At 48.8% G+C, this 26181-nt stretch overlaps 1 protein-coding gene and 1 non-coding gene across 2 annotated transcripts in view; one reads left to right on the plus strand and one right to left on the minus strand.

The window, feature by feature from the left end:
* The window catches only part of Pepd (peptidase D), a 128313-nt gene that overhangs the window by 20054 nt on the left and 82078 nt on the right, over window positions 1-26181 (plus strand). Inside the window, exons 4-7 of the mRNA XM_034518070.2 lie at window positions 1035-1098; window positions 9470-9517; window positions 12450-12511; window positions 19542-19586. Coding sequence (XP_034373961.1) covers window positions 1035-1098; window positions 9470-9517; window positions 12450-12511; window positions 19542-19586 — 219 coding nt within the window. The remainder of the gene's footprint in view (window positions 1-1034; window positions 1099-9469; window positions 9518-12449; window positions 12512-19541; window positions 19587-26181) is intronic.
* LOC117701549 (small nucleolar RNA SNORA17) lies at window positions 10836-10967 on the minus strand. The gene has a single exon (XR_004605762.1). It is a non-coding gene; the product is annotated as a small nucleolar RNA SNORA17 (small nucleolar RNA).

Consider the following 26181-nt stretch of genomic DNA (forward strand, 5'->3'; position numbering starts at 1 on the left):
ACACACTGCTGGTTCCACTACTCTCCCCTATTTCCTGGTCCTATAACAACAAGTTTTGCTTGTTTAGGTGGAAAGACAATGATATTGGGCCAGAGAGAGGTGTGGACTCCTAGTTCCCAAGCAGTGCTGTGCTATGGCACATAGACAGTGGAGCTCTGAGGGCCTCCTGGTTTCATCCTCAGACAAACTCCCAGGAATACTGCCACCATCCATACATCCCTTATGGCCCTGGTAAATGTAGAAACCACCTGTTGTGCTGTACTGAGACCTGTCGGATGGCGCACCTGCTGTGAGACAGCAGTAGGATGGGAAGGGGTGGGTATGTCCCCTTATGTAGCAACCAGGTGTGCAGTAGTGCAAGTGGCATATATGCACGTCACTGGACGTGGCACTTGGCTGGTGACATCCCACACACACCCCATGTAGTGACCGTTCTTCTGTATGGGAGCCCACTGCTCCCAACAGCATTGACTCATGGGGTGGCGCTGCAGCCTGCTGAATCCAGGGGAAAGCATCACGAGTCAGGCAAGGGCTGTGTCACCTCATCTACTCCGTGCTTTCTCCTTGGCTAATTGTTTTAGAGTCTGATGACTAAGCTTAAATTCTTCTCATCACATTGAGAAACACTGATATTGATTTCTTTAAAGTGTTCATGTATTAACCTTCCTTTGAAGAGGTGCAGCTGGGAAGTCACTTATTCCATGCCCCTAAAAGCGAGGTACGCTGGCTGGCTGCCTAGAGGGTCAGTGATACGGAGGGAAAGAGTGGAAGGAGGGACCATATTCTCCTGCTGCTTGCTGCAGGCAGCCAGGGGCATAATGGACTGAATCAGAGGTCCCAGGGTGGCAGAGGTGGTTCAGCATCACAACACCCTTTACCATCAACTGCTGGGTGGGTATACCTGCTTGGTGCTGGATCCTTACACTATGGCAGGGATAGACCAGAGCTTCATGGCCTGGATTTGGTAGGCGGGAGGTGACCAGGCTAGGGCATTGCCAGGCCCTGACCATGGTTTTGTTGTGCTTTCTTTTCAGGATCCATTCCAAGGAGCATTTCAAGGAGAAATATGCTGTGGACGATGTCCAGTATGTGGATGAGGTGCGTAGCTGACGTGACAGTGACCCCTGAGGTTCCTACAAAAGGACGTCTCTGAGAGGCAACCTGCCTGCAAATGGGACAGCTCTAATCAAAACGGCCAGTGGGCTCGGCCTGGGCCTTTGTGTGTTGAGGGGTCTATTTGTAAGAAGAGCCCCAAGTTGTGAATGGCCAGTGAGTGTACAGGAATTGGGAGTTACCCTGACTTAAATCTACCTTCCAGCCTGGTCACCTAGCCAGTGTTGGGCAGTGTGGGTAGATGTGTCAGTGTTGCCCTGAGGCTGTGAATCCAACCCTTGTGCAGACAGATAAAAGGGCTTTTTTAACTTCCACTGCTGACAGTGGCTAAGACAGAGATGAGAGCACAGCTCAGAGCTCCAAGGTCCAAGTGAGCAAAGTCCTCTGCTACAGTGGCCACTGCCTGGCACACAGGAGGTCACTCTGTTCCATTCCTGGATGCTGTCACAGCTCCATGTTCTAATCCCACCCCACTCTTTAACATCCCCATTCATCAAAACCTTGCACGTGCTCTCCAAGTCAGAGCTGGATAGAAGTCAGCATCTGCCACTGGCCATCCAACCTGGACCTGGCTGGTTCATCTGGACAGGACACCATGACTGCATTGCCCTAGACAGAGCTTAAAAGTACACACATGCTAAGAGCTAGGGCTGCCAAGCTTTGGAAGCAGCTTAGATGCCTGTCAGTAGATGAATGGAGAAAAGAAATGTGCTGTATGTCCACAGCGGACTGTTATTCATTCATGAAGTCATTTGCAGGAGAATGGATGGCTCTGGGGATCTCCATATGACTGGAAGGCAGCCAGATGCCCCAGGTTTGCCCTCATATGTAGTCTAGATAAACCTGCCCATCTGCCTGCCTGCCTGTGTGCTGGGTGAAGGCAGAGGCACTGCTTGGGAAGTGGGAGGGGAGGAGGGAGGAAAAGAGAGAGGTGAGAAAGGAGAATGGAGAATAAGATCAGAGGCCTGTGAGGTCACATATGAATACCTCATATTGAAGTACAACCTTGTGCTATGAATGTACACTAATGTACTCAGAGAAACCCTGTCTCGAAAACCAAAAAAAGAAGAAGAAGAAGAAGAAGAAGAAGAAGAAGAAGAAGAAGAAGAAGAAGAAGAAGAAGAAGAAGAAGAAGAAGAAGAAGAAGAAGAAGAATGTACACTAATAATTTCTTTGGTGAGACCTTGACGAAGAAGAAGAGGTAGTGACGGGAGAGAAGAGCTTTGAGGCCCAGGACTGGAGTTGCAGGGTAGAAGTGGTCATAAGATCCGTCCAAAACCTGTCCCTCTGGACAGGACACAGCTAGGTGGGGGTAACAGCACCAGGTGAAGAAGCAGGTTTTGAGGAACCCTGGCCAAATACATTGCACTGTGAAGAGCCTGCCTGTCTCTGCTCAGGGTTTTTTTGCCTGGCCTACTGGCCCTGGGATAGACAGCTTTCTTTGACCTTGGGCAGACCAGCTTCAGCCTCATCCTGTACAAGGGCAGTGTGGTCCTGTCTTGAGTTCTGTATCCCTGGAGTGCTAACACCCCTCGTCCCCCACTCCTTGTCATCCCCATCCTTCGAGGCCTTGCACTGGCCCACACTGGTGATCTCGGGATAGTTTGTGAACAATGGCTGTCTAGTGCTCTGCACCCATTGTTGTCCCATCTCCATCTCGAGAACCTGGTTGTTTGCCTTGCCACATCTCTCCTGCATTCTCCGTCCTAGTCTCAGAGATGTACAGGGTATCAGAGGTGTTTAGATCCAGGGCTCCACCTAGCAGCACAGGGTGTGGGCCAGCACAGGAAGTTAATTCATGGACGAAGTAAGTTAAGCAAAGTAGAAACCTACCACATTCCCAGGAAAACCTCAGTGAAGGCAAACACTCACATACCTGTACCTGAGTCCATGTCTTCTGTACCTTCTGCCCTGTTAGACCATGGGGAGGTAGGTAGTGTATCTTTTTTTTTTTTCTGAGAGGTTTAAAATAGTCATGAGTGTGTGTGTTTAAAAGATATAATTTATAAGTATATGTACATGTCTGTGTGTATGTGTACGTGCATGTAGTATCTATGGAGGCCAGAAGAGGGCATCAGATTTCCTGGGGTTACGAGTTACAGGGGGTTGTGAGCTGCCCATTGTGGGTGCTAGGAACTGTACTCTGGTCTTCTGAAAGAGCAGCAAGTGTACTTAGCCACGGAACAGTCTCTCTAGCCCCATAGTGTATGTACATTGTAGAGAAGATTGAGCTTCGTTGTTACATACACATTTTATATATGTGCACTTTGCACTTTGATCATAAGTCCATGTTTGTCCTGCACAATGCTGACCCCTTTTCACGTAGTTCCCCTTCTACTTCTACTCTTTTTTTTTTTTCTTTCAACTGCAAATGAGAGAAAACACACTATATTTGTCTTTCTGAGCCTGGCTTAGCCAGTTGTTCTCTGCTGGAGATGACATACTCTCATTCCTTGTGTGGCCAGATAACACCCCATTGTGTATACGCACTGCACTTTTATTCTCCATTTGTCTGTTGATGGGCACTAGGCCAACTGCACATCACTGGTGTGAACTGTACTACAGTAAATGTAGCTATACAAGCATCTCTGCAGTAAGCTGATTTAGCTTCTTCTGACTTTACACCTAGGACTGGTGTAGCAGGCTCATACATAATTTTGTGAAGACCATCATACTGATTTTCATGGTGGATGCACTCATTTAAAGTCCTACTTGTAGTGTATAGGGTTCCTTTTCCCATACATTGAGAAGCAGCTTTTGATGGATCCTTATGTCATGTGGCTTCCAGTTTTTAAGAGAGACGGATGTTTGTTTACATGCTCCTAATGAGGCCATTTGCTTCATTGTATCTCTAAGCATTAGAGGAGCTCTGTTCATCCTTCACCCTGACTTTGGTCCTGATGCTGTCCTTCAGCGGGTATATCTCCACTACTCTCACACCCTTTAACATGCATCTCAATGTCATTGCTCTTTTGGGCCTTGACCTTGGGATTTCCCATCATCAAACCTGGAGAGAGTGAGCTAGGATAGGCTCTGTTTCAGGGTTGTGAGATTCCTGCATTTGGCTGGGCTTCACCTACTGCTGAGTAAGATCCCTCTGGGCTGCAGCCTCAAGAATTGTCGTAACTGGAGGGAGGGGAGAATAAAACTCCTGTTGTGATTTCTTGGGAAAGGAAGGAGCCCTCAGAAGCAGGACAGTAGAGGAAGAGGAAGTATCCAGGCAGGAAGTCCTCAGTGAAAGTGTAGACAGGCCAGCTTGCTCTTAAGTCTTGAAGGCAGAATGTTAAATGAAGGCATCAATAGAGGCAGAGCCTCTTTAGGGTTCTGGAGTACTCTAGGAGAAACATAATCATTACCATCATCGATCAGATCTGTGGGTCGCCATGACTGCTGGTCAATGTTTTTATTTCTCTGAGGGAGAGAACTGAGGGTCTCAGATGTATCAGGTGGTAGGTACCACTGAACCACACCCCAGCTTTAACTGCTGTTCTAGGTAGGACAGGTGCTTCACTCTGGGGCTGGCTGCTTGTATTTCCTTCCACTCTGTCCTTCAGTGAACCACAGATCTAACTCTATTTATAGACGAGGAGATCAAGACTGAGAGGCAAAAGGCCTCATCCATGGTCCCATAGCTGGGGTGTGGCAGCATTGTGGTGTCAAAGACTTCCAGGTTCCAGAGGCTGCCTTCAGCTCTACACTTGCCTGTCAGAAGTGAAAGGCTGACTTGCAGGAGGTTTGCTTGTGCAGAGGTGACACAGGCTTCCAAGTCCCTGTGATTTCCTGAAGCTGGGAGTGAATCCCACCAAAAGGAGCAAACTGCTGCTTTGAGCCCCGTGGGCTGAAAGCATTTTCTGATGTGGGCAGCACCCAGGGCCCAGGCTTAGTCCATCATGGAAAGTGATGGGGAGCTCCTTAGGCAAGTTCTATAGTGCTCAGCCCTGTCTAGACTTGGCCATCCTTGCCTATCTTTATAAATCAGACAGCTAACTGCAGGTGCATGCTTGCTCTGAAGGAGGGTGGGAGTGGCCCAGGGCAAAGCTGATCCCTTGATGTCTTATATGCATATGTGTAAAGTGTGTGTGTGTGTGTGTGTGTGTGTGTGTGTATGTGTGTGTAAAGTGCATGTATCAAGGGATGGCATGCAGGAAGCCCTGAGTTCAATGCCCAGAACCAAATTAATGAAGCATAGTGGTGCATGCCTGTAATCCTAGCCTGTGGATGCAGGAGGCTCAGAAAATCAAAATCGTCCTTGGCTATTTAATATATTCAAAGGCCTGGGCTACATGAGACCTTGTCTCAAAAAATACAGATGTTTGAGATGACAGACATGTTTCCCCTCCTCTTCTTTCTCCTCCTCCTGCTCTTCCTCCTCACAGAAGAGCCAGAGCTTAATTACTGGGAAGGGGTCACTCAGGGGACCCCTGGGAGGGGGCTCCACAATATTGCTGTGTACACTTGGTCTAGAAGCTAGTGTCTAACTAACTGGGAGCTGGCAGGGTGGAGGATGATTTTTGTTGCTTTATAGCAGATGTTTGAAGGTCGCAGGGGCAGTTAGACGGGCAGAATATAAGAGAAACAGCCACAGCTGCCCAGGAATAGATGCTGCCTGCTTCTTAGCCTTAGTGTGTATTGCTTGGGGGTGGGGGGTGGGGGGGGATGCTTCAGGAAGAGGGGTCTATGGTGGGACCAAGGTTGCTGCCTTGCTCTAAAGGAGCTGTAAACTCTGTCCAAGAATAGTCAGACAGCCATATTTTGGTGCTATTTTGATTTTAAAAGCAGATTCAAAAATTTAAGGGCATTTCAGGCCACTGGTGTACACTGGTGTTTTTGGGAAACTGCCATGAATAATGGCTTGTTTTCAAGAGTTTCAATGCTGGTAGGGCAGAGCCTCGCACACTGGGGGCCACATGGGCTTTTCTCAGCAACACAGTTGAAGCCTGTCTAATTCCTTTGTTAAGAGTGACTCACTAGCTTGGTCAGAGTCCTGGTTAGGAACCTGTGTAAAGTTCCCTTGGGCAGCTTCCGGATTGTCCCCAGGGCAAGGATCTGGGCTCACGGGGCTCTGATAATTCTTCTGGTTCCTGTCCACCTAGTCAAGGCTGCCTGGGAGATGGATGCTGGCTATGACCTGCAGCAAGAAAGGAACATTTAACAGCCCCACTAAGGAGAGCAGATGGGTCCCCCGTGCCATGGCATGCGCTCCTGGGAAGTGGGCCTGGGGTTGTTAAAACTGCTGTCTAGTCTTGGGGCTACATTCAGAGCCAGCGACACAGAACTGCATCGCGTTCCCTTAATTTTCGAGGCACAGCCTCCAATCGGTGTGCTGACGAGTGTAGCACTAATGGGTCTCCACGGGGAAGGCAGATGGAGCTGCTGGGCTGGGAGAGGTTCTGCAGCCATAGAGGTAACTAGGGCCCACTCAAGCAGCTGTGATCAATAAAAGATGCTCCTCTGCCAGGACTCACTGACGCCTGGCCGGCTCTATCCGGCCTCCATGCCTCTGAGCGTCAGGCTTGCAGCGAGGGGGCCGTCTCCTCCATTATTCCTAACCAGCATGTCCAGAGAGTCATTGTGGAGAGAAAAACCATCAGCCCGCACATTTGTTATCCAGCTCCTCTCTCCTAAGGACAATAGCAGATACAATCCCCAAGTGCCTCCTCGCTCTCTGATTCTGCCGCTGTAATTGACGGCATCTGTGTGTGCTGATGAATGTAGACCCTTCATGTCAACGAAACAACACACCCAGGGCCTGACACACTCTGCTCTGTTGGTTTTAATGAGTCTCTCTCCCCTCCAGGAGGGGCAGGCGGGGCGGGCTGGGAAGAGACTCTGCATGCCTTCATTTGTGAGTCGCAGAGGGGCTCAGTCATTCTCCAGTTACTGAGTGAGGGAAGGAGAGGGGCTGCTCCTGGGGAGCCAGTGGCTCCAGCCTAGTTGGTTAGACTAGGGTTGGTATGGAATACTGGCCTTTGACCCTGTATTCAACTAGGTCACTTAATTTTTAATTTTTTTCATTTTCTTATTACCCTTCTCTCTGTTTGTTCTTGCCTTCCTTTTAAGGAAGGGTTCCAAGGACTCTATGCTGGCCCTGAGCTTATGACCCTCCCACCTCTACCTTCCAAGTTGTGGGAAGATAGGCACATACTATGCCTGCTTATTTACATTTCTTTTAAAGTAAACTTTTTACCCCCTTAGGAAATAGGGTCTCACTGTGTATTCCAAACTGACCTTAAACTCACAATTCTCCTGCCTCAGCTTCTCACATGCTGGAATTATAGATGTGAGGCACCACACTGTATCAGGAAATAAACCCTTAATATAGAAATATATTAAAAAAACTATATATACCAGTGTGCTCACATATAATAATAATTCATCGTTAGAAATAATTTACATGCCTAGCATAGGGAAGGATCAAGTAAGTGATGTGTAGTCCATTAAGACTTTTCTATAACCACTCATTACAACCGGGCTTTGTTATTTCTTTTTAAAGGTGTGTATGTGTGTATGTGCTTCTCTCTCTCTCTCTCTCTCTCTCTCTCTCTCTGTGTGTGTGTGTGTGTGTGTGTGTGTGCTTGCATGCTCATGGAGGCCATAAGAGTGTGTTGATTCCCTGGGAACTGGAATTATAGGCCATAGGCCGTTGTAATGCAACAGATAGGGGTTTTAGAGACCAACTTGGGTCTTCCAGAAGAGCAGTCAGAGCTCTTAGTCCTTGTGTAGTCGTCTCTTCTGTCCTGGTTTTGCTATTTCTTACCTGTGCATTTAGGCAGGTTCTGTAACCCTCACACAAGCCGTTTCATCCGTGAGTCCTGGATGTTTGTAGCAGAGCCTTTGTGGGTGGTTAAATAAGGTGATGTGTGTAAGATGACTGACACGGGCCATAATCAAAGACTTATTGAACGTTTACCATCCCCAGCAGTAGTAACTGCTAAAAATTACGTGTTTGAAGAATATTTAATGACAGGAAATAAGCAAAGCATGTAATTTCATATGATCCAAATGTCATTATGGTTTTCTGTTTCTGTGCACAGAGCCGAACTGTCTCTGGGGATGGGATGGCAGGTGCATTTTCTCTTTCGTGGCTTCCAGTATGTTCCAGCTTTTCTCCAGAAACCTTTTAGTATTGAAAAGTGTGTATACACTATGTCAAAACCTATCAAAATATCCACCTTAACTGCGTGCGGCATGGAGTGTTTCAGCAGTAGCTCAGCCAGCCTGTTGGAACAGCCCACCCTCCTCTTCTGTGTTAAGGGTATCAGAGAGCTTAGGGTGGGGGTGAGGAGCATGATAGTCAGCAGAGGACTAGATTGCTCCCAGCAAGGTGGTCAGCATTCTGGAGCGAAGGTTTCCTAGCTGGTGTATGCCAGGTGCTTGTTTGGGGATGGATGACTTCGGCTGGGAGTGAGTAGAGAAGGGAGTGACTGAATCTGCTTACAGGGCTAGGCTGGGGTTCAGATCCAACTAGGATGTGATGGACTAGTTAAGATGGTGGGAAGATGATCCAGCCATAGGTGAGAGTTAGCAGAGATGTGGGCAGGTGAGCCCATGTCTACTCATACAAGGTACCGGGGAGGAAGCATTCAGCTTGTAGGGGCAGGAGGCCCAAGGGGGCCAGGGTGGAAGCCAGTGAGTGGAGTTGGGGAAAGTTAACTACCTTCAGTTTAGCCCAGGAGATCAGTGGGGGCTAGGGAGGGCGGCGTCTGCTCTGAGGATGGGCAGCTACTGGGGCTTGTGTCTGATAAGACCAGATCTTTCAGGGAGAGCAGGAAACCCGTACACAGGTGCTGGCCTTGGGGAGTGGGCAGATCTGGCTCTTTGGAGCCAGGGATCTTTGTGGTACCTGAAGGCGGGCCACATGGTGAGGAGGGTGCTGGGTATACCCTCTACTGTTTTGACAGCTGTAGGGCTTCCTAGAGTCCTTTCACTTCTCTGAGCCTGTTTCCTCATCTTAAGGGCAGGGTGGCAGTGGTGTCTCCTGTCTTGAGGACCTGCTTCCTGGATGAGCACTGTAATCATCAGGCCATGATGGTATATCATCTCCATCCCACTACTCTGTCGGATTAGTCACTTGATGCTGTGACTGACACCTGACAGAAACTTGAGAAAGGAAAAGCTTCAGTCCACAGTGGATGCAGTTGGTGATGGCAGGAGCTTGTGGTGAAGCACAAGGGCTCCCAGCACAGCAGATTGGGAGTGAGGCAGAGATCACTGGCTGCCAGATCCTACCTCCTAAAGGATTTGCAGCCTTCAAAATAGTGCCACAACCTGGCCACTTCATACACCAGTCTGTCTGAGACATTTCAGATTCAAACCGTAACTCTGCTCTAAAGTGGGTTTCCCTTTTGATTTTCAGATTGCCAGTGTCCTGACCTCATGGAGCCCTTCTGTCCTTCTCACTTTGGTAAGTGGCTGGTCTCAAGAGCCATGCAGGACTTGGCATTGCTGCACAGTGTGGGTGTGATGATTAAGAGGCTGAGAAGAAGCTAGGTACACAGGTATGCAGGCTTGGGATGCTGAGGCAGGAGAATAGGAGTTAAAGGCCAGCCTGAGCTACATAAATGAACACAAAAGAGAAACTGAGAACTGGTCACCTGTAGTGAGTAGGGACACCTGTTTTATGCTAGTGGCTGACGGTGGGATGTGCTGTGTCTGGTCTTGTGGCCACAGTGGGCAAAGTACCATCAGCAGTCCTTGGGCTTAAAACCAGCTTGGACATAAACTGCATCCACCTTAAGCTTGTGGCATTTCAGGTATAGATTGTCACTTTTTATTCTCATCTGAATTCCCTATGATAATACAATTTGGAAATCAGACTCTTGACACCTTAAGGGGGTGCACAGCCTGGGGTGAAGCAGGACTGGGCTGTTGTACATTCTTCTGCCTTGGCCTCAAAGCATGTGTTCCTGTATGCATATGCATGCGCTCTCTCTCTCTCTCTCTCTCTCTCTCTCTCTCTCTCACACACACACACACACACACACACACACACACACACACACGGAGCCCTTCATCCTTCCAGAATGGCCCCTTTGTTACTGATTTACACAGGAATAGCCCCTCCCACATGTCCCACATGTTCCCTTTGCTGTGCTGCTTCTGTGGCTGAGCAGGAATGGTAGCTGTGGTGGGTGCAGCCAGAGCTGGCCTGGTATTTTTTTTTTTTTTTAAACTTAGTGGTTCTTTGTGAATTTCACATCATGCACCCAATCCCATTCATCTTCCCCTCTCATCATACCTGCCCTCCACCCTTGGGGGACAGCCCAGACCACGGATGTCCACCTTTGGTGGTAACAGACTCCTGCTACTACAGGGCCACAGATCCAGTGTCTCCAGTGGCAGCACAGGCCAGGACCCTACCCTAGTCCCAGGTGGCATCACTGGCTACTCACATCAGGCTGTCCCTCACTACCCTCCATGAGTCTCCAGTTCTGCCTCTCTTCATTGTGCCTACATCCCTCTGTTTTTCTTCCTTGTGGCACCTGGGGTCTCTGAGTGTCTGGGGTTGTCTCAGGAGTGATCTCAGGAGTGCTGTGCCCACTGGTGCATTATGGCTCAGGGCAGAGGTCATCTCGGGTCTGTGCTGCACTGGACTGGTAGTCACCTCAGGCTAGACCCCTGGCCGGCTCCATGGTGCTGGACTGGTAGTCACCTCAGGCTAGCCCCCTGTCCGGCCCCATGGTGCTGGACTGGTGCTCATCTCAGGGTCACTTTTTTCAGGGAATGTTAGGCTACGAATCATTCAGATGTCTACAGGTCAGAACACTGAGTGTAGACACAGCCTCTCTCCTCTCTGCCACCTACTGACGCACATGGGACACAGCAGCCACACCAGTAGTACCTCTAGGGGCAGGATGGCCCAGTGTGTTTTATCTTGGATCAAAGTTGAATAGGGATCAGCCTGAGATTCTTGAGAAAGCTGTAGCTGCTGAGAGTGTCTTCCCTCTCTGAGGTGGCTCTCTTTTCTCTGAACCCCTTGTTTAGTCGCAGTGTATGACTGAGTTCTTGTTGGAGATGGATGGAGACGAATGGAGGCTGAGTCTACAGTTGTCCCTGGGTATCCGTGGAGGGTTGGTTTCCAGACCCCTGGGGATCCCAACACTACAGATCCAGGAGCCCCTTTTATTACATCAACCCATGCACATCCTCCCATATCCAGCAAATCATCTGCAGGTTGCCTGTAACACCTACTACAATGCTAAGTGCCTGTCCTTAGGGTTTCTGTTGCTGTGATAAATACCATGACCTAAAGCTACTTGGGGAGGAAAGGTTTTATTTTATCTTATACCTCATGGTCCATCATCCAGGAACTCAAGGAAGACAAGATCCTGAGGCTGATGCAGAGGCTGTGAAGGGGTGCTGCTTACTAGCGTGCTTCCCATGGCCTGCTCAGCCTGCTTTCTTATGCCATGTAGAAACCCCTGCTCAGGGATGGCCCCATTCACAATGGGCCGGACCTTTCCACATCAATCATAATCAAGAAAATGCCCTACAGGTTTGCCTACAGGTAGTCTGGTGGGGGCATTTTCTCAACCATGGTCCCCTTCTCTCAGAGGACTCTAACTTGTGTCAAGTTGACATGATACTACTTCCCTGTGTATAGTGATACACTGTCTTGTTTAGGAGATGATAATAAGAAAAAAATCTGCAGCCATGATTGGTTCTCGGTTTTATGATTTTGTCGTTTTTGGTTTTTTTTTGTTTGTTTGTTTTTTTAAAATATTTTGTTCTGTGATTGTTGGTTCTGTGGTTACAGAACTGTAGCATGGAGGGCAGGCTACATTCCTATAACCTCACACTAGTGACAGTGTATATGTATGATGAAAGATAAGGAGCCTGGAGAGAGCAGATGGGGAGAGTGTGTCTGTGTATGTGTTAGTGGGAGGGGCTAGGGAGAGAGTGGGTCTGTGTATGCACTGGTGGGGAAGGTGTCTCGGGTTCTTGATTTTCTTGCCCAGCCCCTGCCTGGACCTGAGTGTTTGAGCAGTGTGAGCAGAGCAACCCATCTAGACCCACTCCTTGCTGTGTGCCTGGGATGCTCTGACCCATTCAGGCTAGTCTTGAACTGGTGATTTCCCCTTCCTCAGTCTCCCCAGTGCTAGAATTACAAGCATGTGCCACTATAACTGGATCTTTCTGCTTTTCACATTGCACTAGGAAAAAAAAACTTTGTTCTGGGGTCCAGCTTAGAGCTACCTGGGGGAAGGGCATACTGGGCTGTGGTTCCATTTGAGTGTGTCTGGAAGAGGCAGACTCTCCTAGGCAGGCCCTGGGGATGCTTGTGGCCCTTGTGTGACATGACACACCTGTTCTCACACCTCCTCTTCTCTCCACAGCGCGGTGTCAACACAGACAGTGGCAGTGTCTGCAGGGAGGCCTCCTTCGAGGGCATTAGCAAGTGAGTCTGCCCTTTACCCACTCCTACCTTCACCAGCTGATCTTTCCCAGGCTGGCCACACAAGACATGGATCATGGGAGGGTGCTGAGGATAGGTTGGATCAAGTGTTTGAAGGAACTTTGTAGTGAAATAATTTGTGAAAAACCACTTCCTCTTTTACTTTAAGGAAGACACCCTTCCTTGTTGGGCTCCCTCTCAGAAGAGCCCAGGGGCGCTGGCCACTGTGTGGCAAGAGTAGCTGTTTTCTTTGTTTTTTTGTTGTTTTGAGCATTGTCTGATTGATTGTGTGTGTATGCGGGGGTGAGTGTACGTGTCATGGTGTGTGTGGAGGTCTGAGGACAACCTCTGGGGGCTGGTTCTGTTCTCTCCTTCCACTGTGTAGATCCTGAGAATTGAACTGATGTTGGCAGGCTTGGTGGCAGAGCAAGTTTATATTGTTCATGTAACCAGCCTTGTTTTTTATTTTCTATTTATTTAGCCCAGGCTGTCCTAGGAATGAATGGCCTTTGCATTGGCTGGTTTCTCTGAGATCATTCTTTTTTTTTTTTTTTTTTTTTTTTTATCAACCCCAACACCCCACCCCCACCCCCTCGTCCTGGCCCAGCCCAGTTCTCCAGAACTCCCTGTCTCCATTAGCCTAGTCTTTTACTCACTACCTAGTTAAAGTCTGGGTTGAGCCCCTTAATTCCTACTCAGCAAACAGGTCCCTCTAGGCAGGAGAGTAATAGGTCTGTCTCCTTGTCACCCGTGCCCCCAGAGAGCGCTGCCTGCTAGCTGTGGCCAGGCTAGGCTGTGTCCTGGGAGATCTGGGCTGGAGTGATTGGGTCTGAGCCAGCTAACAGCCCTCAGCCTTGCTCCTGCACCTGAGCTGCAGTGACCTCCCAACCACAGGTTCTCTGTAGGCACTTTGTCCTCCGTTGTCTTTTGTAGACCAAGGTGGTACCTGAAGAGGCTCCTTATAATTATGTATGAGTCTGAGCCCCAGGAGGGAGGGAATCCGTGTATGTGCGATGGAAGGGTGATTAGGAAGGATTATGAGCTCATGAATATGTATAAGTATGTATCTCCAGTGATAAGAGCCGTGGGGCAGGGAGGGGGGGCTTGGGGTGGGGGGTGGGGGGTGGGGTAGGGGGGTGGGGGTGGGCATCTAGTTTGGTTCTTTCATGGCACAAACTGCAGCATCCTCTTGGGATTTTGCCCTAAGCAGCCTGATGGTGGCCAGCCCAGCTTGCTGAAACGCTGCCTGCTAAGTCTGTTTTCCTCTCCCAGGTCCCCAGCACTGTCAGATGCCTGTGCCCCAACACCCTTTTCACCTTTCTCAACCCATACCATCTGCAGCCTCTGTATGGGCTTCAGCCATGTGGAAGTGGGTGCCTTGGAGGGTACCTTACTGACCGACCAGCTCTGTGACTTTGTCACCACAGCTAATGCAGCACTGCTTGGGTAGTGGGGACCAAAGGAGACAGTCTGTCCAGAGCCTGCACAGTATCTGGCTGCCTGCTACAGATCCTGCTCAAATCTGGTACCCCATGAGACTTGGTCTCCCTGTCTGTACTGTAGCCAAGTGGACCCAGCTTGGTCAGTGGCCAGATTCGTGCATGACTATAAGCTGTAGCATCTGGTCTGTGCCACAGAGATGCTGAGTTTCTTCTAGAATGAGATCCTGTGGGTTATGTGACTGGTGAGGTCCTGGGATGAAGCGGCTGAGGCCATCTCTGCTACACTGGGAAGGTTTACTGAAAAAGACCATCATGGTCACTGCAAACCAAAAGTAGAGGCCTCATCCTGCCTCACCGAGAGGATTCCAGGCTGTGAACTCCAACGTGTGTGCTCTCCTCTGAGCAGATCCCAGCCTCTGCCCCTGGCTCCTTCCCTGAGTCTTTTCAGTCTTTCACAAGTTTGTCTCACTTGTGGGATGCATATATATGGTGGGGACTTCTATGGTACTCCTCAGGCCCATGGCGGCTGAGCTGGGCTGGGGCCAGCTCTCCATGCTGGGTGTGGGCCGGCTTTGTTTCTGTGCCCATGTGATAGCTAGAGTCAGACTTCTGACTTCTGCTTTGGAACGTCTGACCTGTATGTGGGACCCATATTCCCTTCCCTCTGGTCCAAGGTTGGTTTGTCCCTCACTCTCCGCTTCTCTGGGCCTCACTTCTCATACTCCGTCATCCTTTGTGTAATTTTCTGGTGTTCCTATGTTAGGACAAGAGTCTTCATCAGGTGTCTTACCCTATGTTCTGTGAGAGCTAACCTGGGGTCCTGGCCAATGCTCAGTGCCTGTAGTTCCTCCCTGTTAAAAATCCATGTCTGTGTTCTTGGGCTCTGGGCTGCAAGCACCTCAGGACTCTGTGCCAAGCTGGGGAGAAGCCTTGTCCTCAAGGGCCACCATGACACAGGACTGCACTTACCTGCCTGCCGAGAGTTTCCAGCTGGCTGCTGGATAATAATAGCCTTTTCCTAAGCAAGATGAATCTTTCTGTTGTCCTAGTTTCCAGTGTGTAACGGATCTGTCCCCAGTCACCTCTCACTGCCCAGATGAAGCTCCGCATTCCTGAGATTTTTGCTTTTAACCCCTTTAAATGTCTCTGAGATGCCTCCATCTTGGATCTCTGATCTACCTAGACTGAAATGTAGATTTGGCCCTCTCTGTCTGTCCTTAGGGCCTCCCAGGCTACCTTTCCTCTTGACCTGCATGAAGGAAGTGCTGGCAGTGGCCTCAGTAGTCTACCCATTCCAGACCCTCTGAGCTGTGGTCCAGCCAGGAAGTTGGTTTGTGACTTTCACTTCAGAATGCAGCTTCATGGCATAACCTGTCTGGGGTACTGTCCCATATGTGTGAAGCCTTAGCCTTAGACCAGAGCCAGGCCTCCTGAAGCCACAGCAGGGTGTGCACCAGGTCAGAGAGTGGTGGGGACAGAGTAGCAGAGGGAAGAGGAAGGCAGAGGTGAGGTCAGAGAGATCTTGCCGGAGCTGCAGGCCACTGGGCTTTCAAGAGGCTATGGCTTCTGATTATTCTGTGATGTTTGTGTTGAGTGAGGGAGCTGGCCCAGCTCATGGAGCCATGTTAGGCCCTGTTGCATCAGACACAAGTTCCAGGGAACATTTAGAAGAAGGCCTCTCCATAGACTCTGGTAGGCATATGGTGGATGGGAGCAGTGGTCAGGTTCTCATTGCCAGGCTCTGCTGTGGGTGCAAGGGCTGCTCCGTAGGCCGGAGCTGGGAGAGGTAGAAATAGGGAGGAGAGACCTGCAGCGAAGAGAACTTGAAACTTGTCTTGTGGACTCCAGGTACCCAGGACCCCTCAAAAACTTAGCTCCAGCAGCCCATGACCAAGCCAGATGCCATGCATCTTTGTTAGTGCCCAAGGAAGTAGATGCTAGGGCAGAGTTTCCTGAAATAGGGAAGCTGGTCATGAAGGCTCTACAGAATGGGCAGGTGGCCTAAGCTAAGAGCCACCCATCTCTCAGAGTCTAGAGAGGTAGTGGGGACACTTTCTTGGTACAAGGCTATCACCCTTCCAGACATGCAGAACCTGTGCGCATGAATTCTGGGTGGAGACAGCCAATTACAGAGCTCGCCGTTTCACGCCATCATCTGAGAGAGAAATATGGTCCTTATTTCACATCAGCTGGCTATTGAGAACAAGCATATTTCTTATCTTTTGGCATTTAGTTAAATTGCCTTGCATATTTGAAAGACAATTGGTTACAAATTAATTCCATTTAAATAAGCAGTTAAATATGAAATGCTGAATTTGGGACTTGCTAATGCAAGGATATTAATATTCAACGATGTGAATTTTAAAACCTAGGAAGTTAGAGGGACATTATTAAAACTTGACGATTTACAGCAAAATGCCAATTTGTGGTTTGGGGACCATGACTTTTGGGTAACGGTTAACTTGCATATCAAGTTAATATTTAGGATTCAGTTTCAAATTATGGTCCGTGGAAATCCCCATGAAGGGAGAACCCTCCCCAACGCCCTGTTAGGAAGTGTGTGTGTGTGTGTGTGTGTGTGTGTGTGTGTGTGTGAACAGAGATGTCTGTTGGTAAATTTTAAGAAGTTACAAGCAAAAGCTACATTTCTGCTGTCTCCATATTTGCCTATATGGCCATCTTTACTAGTGCCCCCCCCCAAGATTTATTTTTTATTCATATCAGTGTGTATGTCTGTGTGAGTGTATACACGTGTGTTCCGTGTTTGCAGAAGCCAGAAGAGGGCATTAGATCCCCTGGAACTGGAATTACAGGAAGTTGTGAGCCCCCCAAAATGGGTGTTGGGAATTAAACTCCTTTCTTCTGGAAGAGCAATACACACTCTTAACCCCTAGACATTTCTCTAGCACCGAGCACCGCCTTTAAAAAACAAACAAAAAAAACCTCACTTTTTTTACATTTAATTGTGTGTGTGTGCGTGTGCGTGTGCGTGTATGTCTCATTCATGTTGAGGTTTGAGGACAACTTGCAAGAGTTGGTTCTCTTCCACCATGTGGGTCCTGGGAGTCTCAAGTAATCACTCTCACAGCAAGTGCCTTTACCCCTGAGCCATCCCGCTGGCCCATCAGTGCCTGTGTCTTCATGTAGGCTCACATCACTGTAGAGTCTCTTCAGTCTGAAGGAATCCCTGTGGGGTAAGTTTGCCAGCAATGAGTCCCTTGTATATTGTTTGTCTGCAGTGTTTTCCTTCATGTTCTTAGGAATGCAGGGAGACTGTTTTGGAAGGATTTTGCCATAACCATAGTGAACACACTCCAAGCAGCTGTCTGTTCTTTTTCTACTTCCCCATCTTTGTAGGAATTGATGCCTGCTTCCTTGTGGTTTTTCTCTAGAACAACTATATCCTTCTGGCCTCAGAGAACTCACCTCTTCCGTGTCCTCACCCTGATACCAGTGTACAAAAGTCCCCTTAGTGTACATCATCAAGCTTGTGGTTCATGCAGGCCCATGCAGACCTAGGCCTCAACAAGAGCAGACCTGTTGCTCAGAATATTCGTGGCACATACCATGCTGTACCTTGGCCAGACTCCTAGGTACCAAACTGGGAGGCAAGTAGTTGATAACAACCTTGCAGCCCATGGGATAGATACCAGTCCACAAACTGGCTGTTCTTGGTCTTGATGTCAGTGATGGCAACATTCACATCTTTGTGTAGCACATTTCTACATTACAGGAGGCCACAGGACACAAACTTGGCTGTGCTGGGATCACACTTTACCATCTGATTGGAAAGCTCAGAGCAACTCAGGTTAATCTCTGCCACCAACAGTTCTCGTAGAAGGCCTTCTCTGCAGAGCTGACTGGAGTGTAGGTGGCCAAAGGGAGGGAGACACAAGGGTAGGCCAAAAGTGGGTCTAGAACTCTGTCAGATTCATGCATGAGGTCCTTTTGAAGAGCAGAATAGCTGTGTTAGAGAAGACAGTTTGAGGGAAAAGGCGGCTGAGACTGGTTTAGGTTGGATATTTGAGGTCATCTGTGACCTCATTGTCCTCCATGAAGGCACAGTCTGAGTGTTCCAGAGTGGTGTGGGTGAGCCACAGCTGTGAACACTTGAGGCACTGTATAGGTCGAGGACTCCAGATTAGACATCTTGCCACAGTCAGTAGATAGCTGCTCCATCAGCAGTGATGTGGAGCCAGAGCCCTCTTCAAAGCTGTGCAAGCCCGGGAAGCCCTGAGTCCAGCCTGGCCAGGTGGTCTTCTTGGCAGTGATGGAATGACCACCAATATAGTTGTTGGTGACATCCTTTGGGTAGCATATGCAGCATGGGCTGGCAACACGGATCGTTTCAGATCTCACCAGTTACTGTGGGCTCCAGATCCACAGCGACTGCCTGTGACTCGAGTTTGCTGGCAGCAGTTCCCATCAGGCTAAATCCTTGTCTGACAAACTCACAGCAGGCCTTACCCACCGGACATATGAACTGAGATGCATTCATACCTGATGAACCCTGCCGATGTCTCTCATATCGTCGGGGTCATAGGTCACAGTGGGACTCTCTCTTCCTTTATTTTTGAAGCATATCTTTGCTGGAATTTTTGGTTCTCAATTTTTTTTTTTTTTTTTTTTTGTTTCTTTCAATCCTTCCTGTATTATCCCACCACCCCCTGGTTGGTGTAGAATTCTGATGCAGAATTGGCCGCTGATGAGAACATACCAAGAGCATACCCCGTGTGGGTGCTGAATTGAGTTTCTCATGGTGCTTGCAAGATGTAGAAGCTCCTTCACTGATAGATGTGCTGTATCTCAGTCAGCCTTTTGTAAGGTTAGAAACTGGAAGTTGAACCGCTCAGGTGGAGATTATACCCCAGTCAGAAAACTGAAAAGACTAAATTCTCATTGTGAGTTCAGGACCACTGACATGCGCACTGTTGTTTGGCAGTTTGGCTATGGCATGTCTTTAGATTTGTGCTACTTAAAGATTATTGAGCTTTAAGCAGCTGGAGAAATGGCTCCGTGGTTAAGATCACTGGCTGCTTTTCCAGAGGATCTAGGTGCAATTCCAAGCATCCACATGGTAGCTCACAGCTGTCTGTAACTTCAGTCCCAGGGGATCCAGCACTGTCTTCTGGCCTCTGCAGACCACTAGGCATATGGGGCAAAGATACACATGCGAGTGAAATACCCACGCACGCACGTAAGATGAATTTGTTCTTTAAAAAGGATGTGTATAGTTGTGTTTTTCACCAAATTAGTGAAAAATTCACTCTCTTTCTGCAAATATTTTTCTTTCTCCTCCATTTCTGGTATTCCTGGTTGTGTGTTAATGAACTTGACAAAGAGTCTGCCTTGTGGGGAAGGAGTGGTGTTTTATAGTCAGAGTGCTTGCCCTCCACTGACCAGGCTTATAGGTGGCAGCCCAGGCCTCCAGGCCTGAACAAGGTAGTAGCAGCTTTCTCTGGGCCAGGGAGCCAGGCATTTCAAAGGTCGGGGACTCCCTTGGTCATGGCGTGTTCGTGTTGAATGAGATACGTCTAACTGGGATATGAGAGGCATGCATCTAATGCCATTGGTATGTCTTCTCTTTACAGGTTCAATGTCAACAACACGATTCTTCACCCAGAGATCGTGGAATGGTGAGTGCATGAATTGTGACTGCCTCAGCTAATTGTGCTCAGCTCATGGAGAATGGAGACAGTTTCTTCCGCAATCCTTGCTCTGCATGCCTGGGACTCTTCCCTAGGCAGCTCTTAATGCAGCACAGCTTGTCAGGTGGCTCTGGGGTGAACCTTCTCAGCTTGGGGGTGGCTTCTGTGTGCCATCACTTTTCTTCCCAGGCCTCGGGGCTGCTCTCTGATGGCAGCAGAACAGTTTTCCTTTGTTGAGTGGCTTCATTTACCCTGAAGGTAGGAGAGAGCCTCAGCAGAGCCTGTGCCGCTCATCACTCCATGGGGGGAGGCAGGCAGGAGACTTCTCACTTCTGAGCCTGAGTCTGTGTGCTGACACTTTCCAGCCTAGTTGGGAGGGCTAACTTGTGAGCATGGGACTCCTGTGTCTTAAACACAACAGAGGGGAGGGTGTCACAAGATGAGGTGGGGTCAGGGATCAAGAGCTAAGGACCCCTTGTTCAAGAACACCAGGGAAAAGGGTGGTGGCCTTGGGTGGCTCTGCAGTCAGGGAAGTGGACCCAGAGTGGCCTGAGGGACATTGTTGCTTGTCAGGCTTTTCAGCTTTCTCCCAAGAGAAAAAAAGAAGGCCCAGGAAACTTTTGAAGGACTTAGGAGAGTGCAGAGTTTGTATTTCGGGAAGCCATTTTAACCTCTAACTGGAGACTTAGTTAGAGGCAGGGGTGGAAACTAATGCCTCTCCAAGAGCCTGGTGACCATGGAGACGTCAGGGTGACAGCCAGGGGGCCATGGAGACTGACAGAACTGAGAGCAACAGATCTGAGATTTATCCATGTGTTGTCAGAGGCAGGTGCCCATGGGAGACAGGTAGAGATCCAAGAGCTGCTGACAGGCGTCGTTGGTAGTGACCGTGGCCTGGTGCCAGTCACAGCCACGCACTTTGGGGACGGAGACTGTGTCCTTCAGGCTCATGGCACCTCTTCTTATTTGTGTCAAGGAGCCAATGTCTGTCTCTGCAGCTCACTCAGCAGGAAAAGTCCCAGGTACTGGGAATTGGCCTGTGTTCACCATCTCCTACACTGTGACTTTCCCCTGGGGTCATGACAGTTGGGCGTGTGTTGGAGACCACAGCTGGCTTGTGAGCTCCAGCATCTCCCTGAGGGATGAGCCATTAGTTCGTCACTTTAGAGCAAGCTCACTGTAATTCCAGTGACATTTGCAAGGCTCCAAGGTGGAGTCTGCGTTTATAAGAATACCTCTCAGCTTTATTAAAGCGAGCAGCAAAAAGGACTTATTTGGCATTTGATGGTAGTAGAACAATTTCAGAAATGTCACATTGTCCTTGCCGCCTCAGGGGTGTGTTTTAATAGCACAGGGCCCAGTCTCTGCAGTGATACAGTTGATCTTGGCAGATCCATCATAGCCACAATTATTACCCTCCTTGCTAGAACCCAAGGAGGGGCTTTGGGTGCAACAGCGGCAGGTCCTTCATCTCCCAAAGCAGGTGGACTTTCTGTGATATTAAATTACCATTTGGTGTTAACATTTTTGAGAGTTCCTGGTTTTGCTTACTTGTTTCGTGGTGGTGTGGCAGGGTGGTGGTGCCAGTGGCAGTTGGCCTCAAACTTAAGCTGCTCCTACTTTTTCATCCCAAATGCTGGGCTTGTAGGTACATCCCACCACTCTCAACTGCCCCCAGGTCTTGAATGCCCTGGCTGTCTGTTCTCCCCCTCTCGGCCCTTGGAGACTGTCCCCTCAGGCATAGACTAGCCCCAGTCTCTGTCTCTTTCAAGACCTCTGAACTTCTCTATGACAGCTGCGGTCTGATCCAACATTCAGTGACAATGGAAAGATTTACTACCCCCCACCCCCACCCCACTCCACCCCCATTTCTTCATCTGCAAAGCAGGAGGCTGGTACAGTGATGAGGTGAGACAGGAGTCAATTGCTGGCATGTCTTAGCAACACCGGCCTCTACTAAGACTCCATGTAAGGCTTGTGCTAATAAACACTAGCAAGCCACTCTGTTTAAAGAGGTTGCTGTTATTGTGTATAAGGCAGCTTCTCTAGTTATCCCCATGCTGCAGATAAGGAAACTGAGGCACAAAGTAAATGATTCAGCCAAGGAAAAGTCAGGAGTCTAAGCAGTTGGCTCCACAGTCCTACACAGTCTTGTAGCTCAGCAGAGCACACTAGAGTCCAGGGCCTGCCCCAGTGCCAGCCTCCTCAGCTCACTCCCAGCCCCTCTGCAAGGCCAGCTGACTGCAGTCCTTGGGTTGGGTTTCAGGTCAAGTACCACACGGCTGAGAGCATAGGATGTGCATGAAAGTGTCCTTGGCATCCATACAACACCCCGGGCCCAGGGTAGCGTTTTTGGGGCATGCAGTGCTTTTTCAGGACCAGTCTGATTGGGAGGCGGAGAGTAGCCTCTCCCGGCATGGGGAGCTGGTGCTCTAAGATAGTTTTCTTGGGGTTTGGTTTTGGGTAGCATTCATTTTCTTTGTGTGACTGTTTTATTGTTTTGTACACTCTCAGGCAGTGCCTTTTTTGATTTCCTGTAAATTTCTCCATAATTGTACTTTCCCACAAACACAAGATCATAACTGCACATTTCTGTGCTTGTGCTTCAGTATTGCAGCTGGAACGTATAGGTCAGAAGTTGAAACTTACTAAGAGCAGGCATGTCACTGCCATAATTCAGCCTGGACAGCGGCTCTGCTGTTTTGTAGAGGATGAAATTGATCTGGAGGTAGGGTAGGAAATAAAAGAAGCCGCCTTCATCCCGCCTCATAGCTCCGTGCCAGGGCACAACATCATGGAAGAGTGAGTGTATCCATGGCTGCTATGTTTCTCCTTGGGTTTTAAGTGAGACTGCGTTCATTTGAGTCATAGGCCAGTTTTAGAACTGTTAATTAGGCAGAGTGAAAGTGGCCTGCATGAATTAAAATGCAGGCTATGGGTAACGTAGCTACTTCTGCTTCTGCTCCCCTGCCTACAGCCTGCACAGGAGGTAAGCTGCAGAGGGCTTCAGGACAGAGGTGCACTGGACCCAACATTTTGGGTAACATGCCCCAAATTTAAAAATGCATCCAGAATTAAAAAAACATGATGACCTAGATTCTTGGCATATGGGAAGTACTGCAGTAGGACCACCGCCTGTCTCGCTCGCGCTGAGTTGTTCTGGCACCCTTCACGAAATGACTGGAGATTCCCAAAGCAGAGAGAGAACTTGGTTCCTACGCACCAGAAGGTGGGAGACGGGATGGGGGAGTGTCACTGTTCTCAGAGTCCTGTGCCAGGCATCTGACCCAACAAATCGGCTGTGGTCACTAACCTCAGAAATCAAGTGGAAAGGGGTAATACTGGGCTGTATATGGTACCATGGCTGTATTGGGAGGATGGAGAACAAGAGACTCAGCCATTGGTGGACGTTGGCATGAGTTTTAGAGAGGGCAGGGCAGGATGGAAAAATCTGTATAGTTAAACAATCTGGGTCAGCTTGTGGTCTGGCTAGTCCTGTCTCAGCTGTGGTTCTGGTGGGTGACTCCAGAGAAGTCTTACTGTCTGCTTCTCATGAGATGTTGTTCCTGTTTTGGGGAGGGGAGACACTTCCTTTCGAAGTTCTGTCAGTCTTTGAGGCACTTCCCCTGTTCATGGGTGATCTGTCTGAGAGACTCTGCTGTTTCTGGAACTTGAAGTGATTGCAGGTTCAGAACAGTAATCAGACACTAAAGTGTCTTTGGAGGGTGTCTTTATTAGGTTTCTATTGCTAAGATAAAACCCCATGACTAAAAGTAACTTGGGGAGGAAAGGGTTATTTGGCTATACTTCTGTATCACAGTCTATCACTGAAGGAAGCCAGGGCAGGAACTCCAGGTGGAGTGTCACTGGAGTGTCACTCCAGTTCTGAAGCAGAGACCATGAAAGAATGCTGCTTACTGGCTTGCTCCCCATGGTTCGCTCAGTTTGGTCCTTATGTACCCCAGGACCACCTGCTTAGGGACTGCTTCACCCACAGTGGGCTTTCCACATCAATCACCAATGAAAACAATACCCCAAGACTTGTTTGCAAACCAATCTTATGGAGACATTTTCTCAGTTAAAATTTCCTTTACCTAGGTATGTGTAGGTTTGTGTCAAGTTGACAGAAAACAACCAGCACAGAGGGTCAGAATAGAATGTTGTAAAGTTCACAGTACCATACCTTAGTTATCTTTAGTTTTGTTTTTAGACTGAGTGTTACTATATAGCCCACATTGGAAGCTCGAGCCTCCTGCTCCTTAGAGTCTAAATATCTTAGTTACTTTTTACGCCTTCAGCCTTGAGGAGTGAATGAAATAGGTCAGGTTTTATTCTAGACAATCAGATTTAGACAAACATCCCTGCAGTCATTAACAATGTGTGGCCTTGAATAGGAATCTGACTCAGAACAAAAGAAGAGACACCAAGCTTCCTCCTGCTCCAAGTTTGAGGACGTGCCCAAGTGAGAAGTCTGCACTTTATAGCAAAACCCTGAGTACCTGCTCTGTCTGCACCATGGCATACCCAATCAGGCCCTGTTTTGGGTATAGAGTGGACTTCCTCCCACACTTGCCTGTCCCCACAACCCCTCTAGGGGCTGAGCTTGCCTCTGGTTTATTTATGGACTTGCTGGTGGAGCCTCCCAAGGATATGTAACTCTGTCCAGCCCTTTTCTTGTTCTTCCCGTTACTGTGATTTTCTTCTTACACTAGGTGTCCAGCGTGGAGGGGATGTTGGGGGCCCACCTGGCTCCCTCAGAGCCATTGCTTGTGCTCTGAGAGAGCTGTGGGAGAGATGGAGTTCCTGGCCCTTTAAATGAATTTTATTCAACAAGGTGGCACCTTGATACTTAGAGACTGATCTGGGAAATACTTCATCCTGTCTTGCTACTATTTTAATCAGCGCTGCATTCAGACCTCAGTTAATTGATGTCTTAATCCTGGGTTTAATACCTAGAGGCAGTTTTGTGACCTGTGAATATTTAAGGGGAAAAAAAGATTGCACAAATAAATCTCTGACTAGTAATAGTTTTTGTCATTTCTGGCCTATGGAGGAGACTCTAGTTTCTGGTTCCAGGGTGAGCTCTGTGATCCTCATCTTCTCATGCATGGTAGTGCCTCTGTGTGTATGAGGGGAAGGGGCACATGTGTGTGTACGAGGAGAAGGGCACATGTGTGTATGTGTGTGACCATGTGTGTATGTGTGTGCAGCTGCTCTTCCTGAGCTTCCTATCCAGCCATTGGGTTTCTGCTATGCCCAAGCTGGCTTTAAACTCATGATCCTCCTGCCTCCACCTCCTAAGTGCTGAGGTTCCAGGTATGTGCCGTCAGCCCTTGTTTGCTCCTGCCTGTTTGTTGGAGCGGCCTCCTGGGTATAATAATGCTCACAGCCATTACTCCAAGGCCAAGCACCCATGTCTCCCAGCATATCACCTGTACCTCTTCCCATCTGAGAGCTAGAGCTGCCTACTGCCCTGCCCTGGCTTCATAAGGAGCTCATGTTTTTCTAGCCTGAGCCCTGTTTGGTTTCTTCCCATAGGAGGTGGCTTTGACCTTCCGTGGTGATACCAAACTGGTGGGTCGATCATTTAGTTTCAGTAGCCATCTCATGCCTGCTTGGACAGATGAGAATCCTTCCCTCGGGTTCAGTAACCTATAGAGGACAGAAAACCCCTTTTCCTTGCTTAGACTTAGTAGAAGTGACCTCATCAACAACAGAAAAGCCATGCAGCCTTCTAGACAGACTGTTATCTGCAGTATCTAGGCTTGTGTTTTGGAATTAACCATCCAGGTAGGACAGGCCCTCTCTTGCTGGTGCCTAGGAAAATCCACAGACCAAGAGTACCCATGGGCTAAATAATTGTCTACATTAGTATATGCAGATATCTGCTTAAGCCTAGATTAAGTTGGAAGGGACCAACCAGGCCTTTGAATACTGCCTTTCAAGGATAATTTGCCTTAGTTCTACTTTTGTTTGTTTGGTTTTGGTTTTATCAATTTGTTTTTCAAAACAAAGTATCTCCAGGTAGCTCAGGCTGCCCCCAAATTCCATTTTCCTGCCCTAGTCTCCCAAATGCTGGGATTATAGGGTGGTTCACTACTCCAGTTAGATTTTTTTTTTTTTTCTTTTTAAGTAGCCCTGGATGAACCAGCTAGAGGTCTAATGGCAAGGCTCTGAGTCTCCAGCCCCACTGGCTGTATATTAGCATAGTCTCTGCCTGGAGAGCTTCTGTGGGGTCTGTTCTTTCTCTCACCATGGGAATGGTAGTCCACTGTAAGGAGGAGCCAGGGATGAGTGTGGGAGGGAGTGAAGGTGACAAGGGTTCTAACCTGGGTCTCATCCAGGGATGAGGAAGGGCTCCAGTGGGGAGTAAGGACACTGGGGTTTGGGGGTGGTTTCTAGCCTGGGCTTCTTCTTCTCTGTGGCCCAGCAGCAGTTCCCAGGAGGCTGTGCTGCTGGACTGACAGGAGTTGGGAGTCTACATCTCTTGAATGCTCCCCCAGAGATGGGGACTATACAGTGATTGGGTAAGGCAGGGTGGCTGGCAGCTTCCCTGCCAACTGCCCCTCCTGGTCCTGCGCTT

This window comes from Arvicanthis niloticus, chromosome 1 (genome assembly GCF_011762505.2).
Source record: "Arvicanthis niloticus isolate mArvNil1 chromosome 1, mArvNil1.pat.X, whole genome shotgun sequence".
Lineage (NCBI taxonomy): Eukaryota > Metazoa > Chordata > Mammalia > Rodentia > Muridae > Arvicanthis > Arvicanthis niloticus.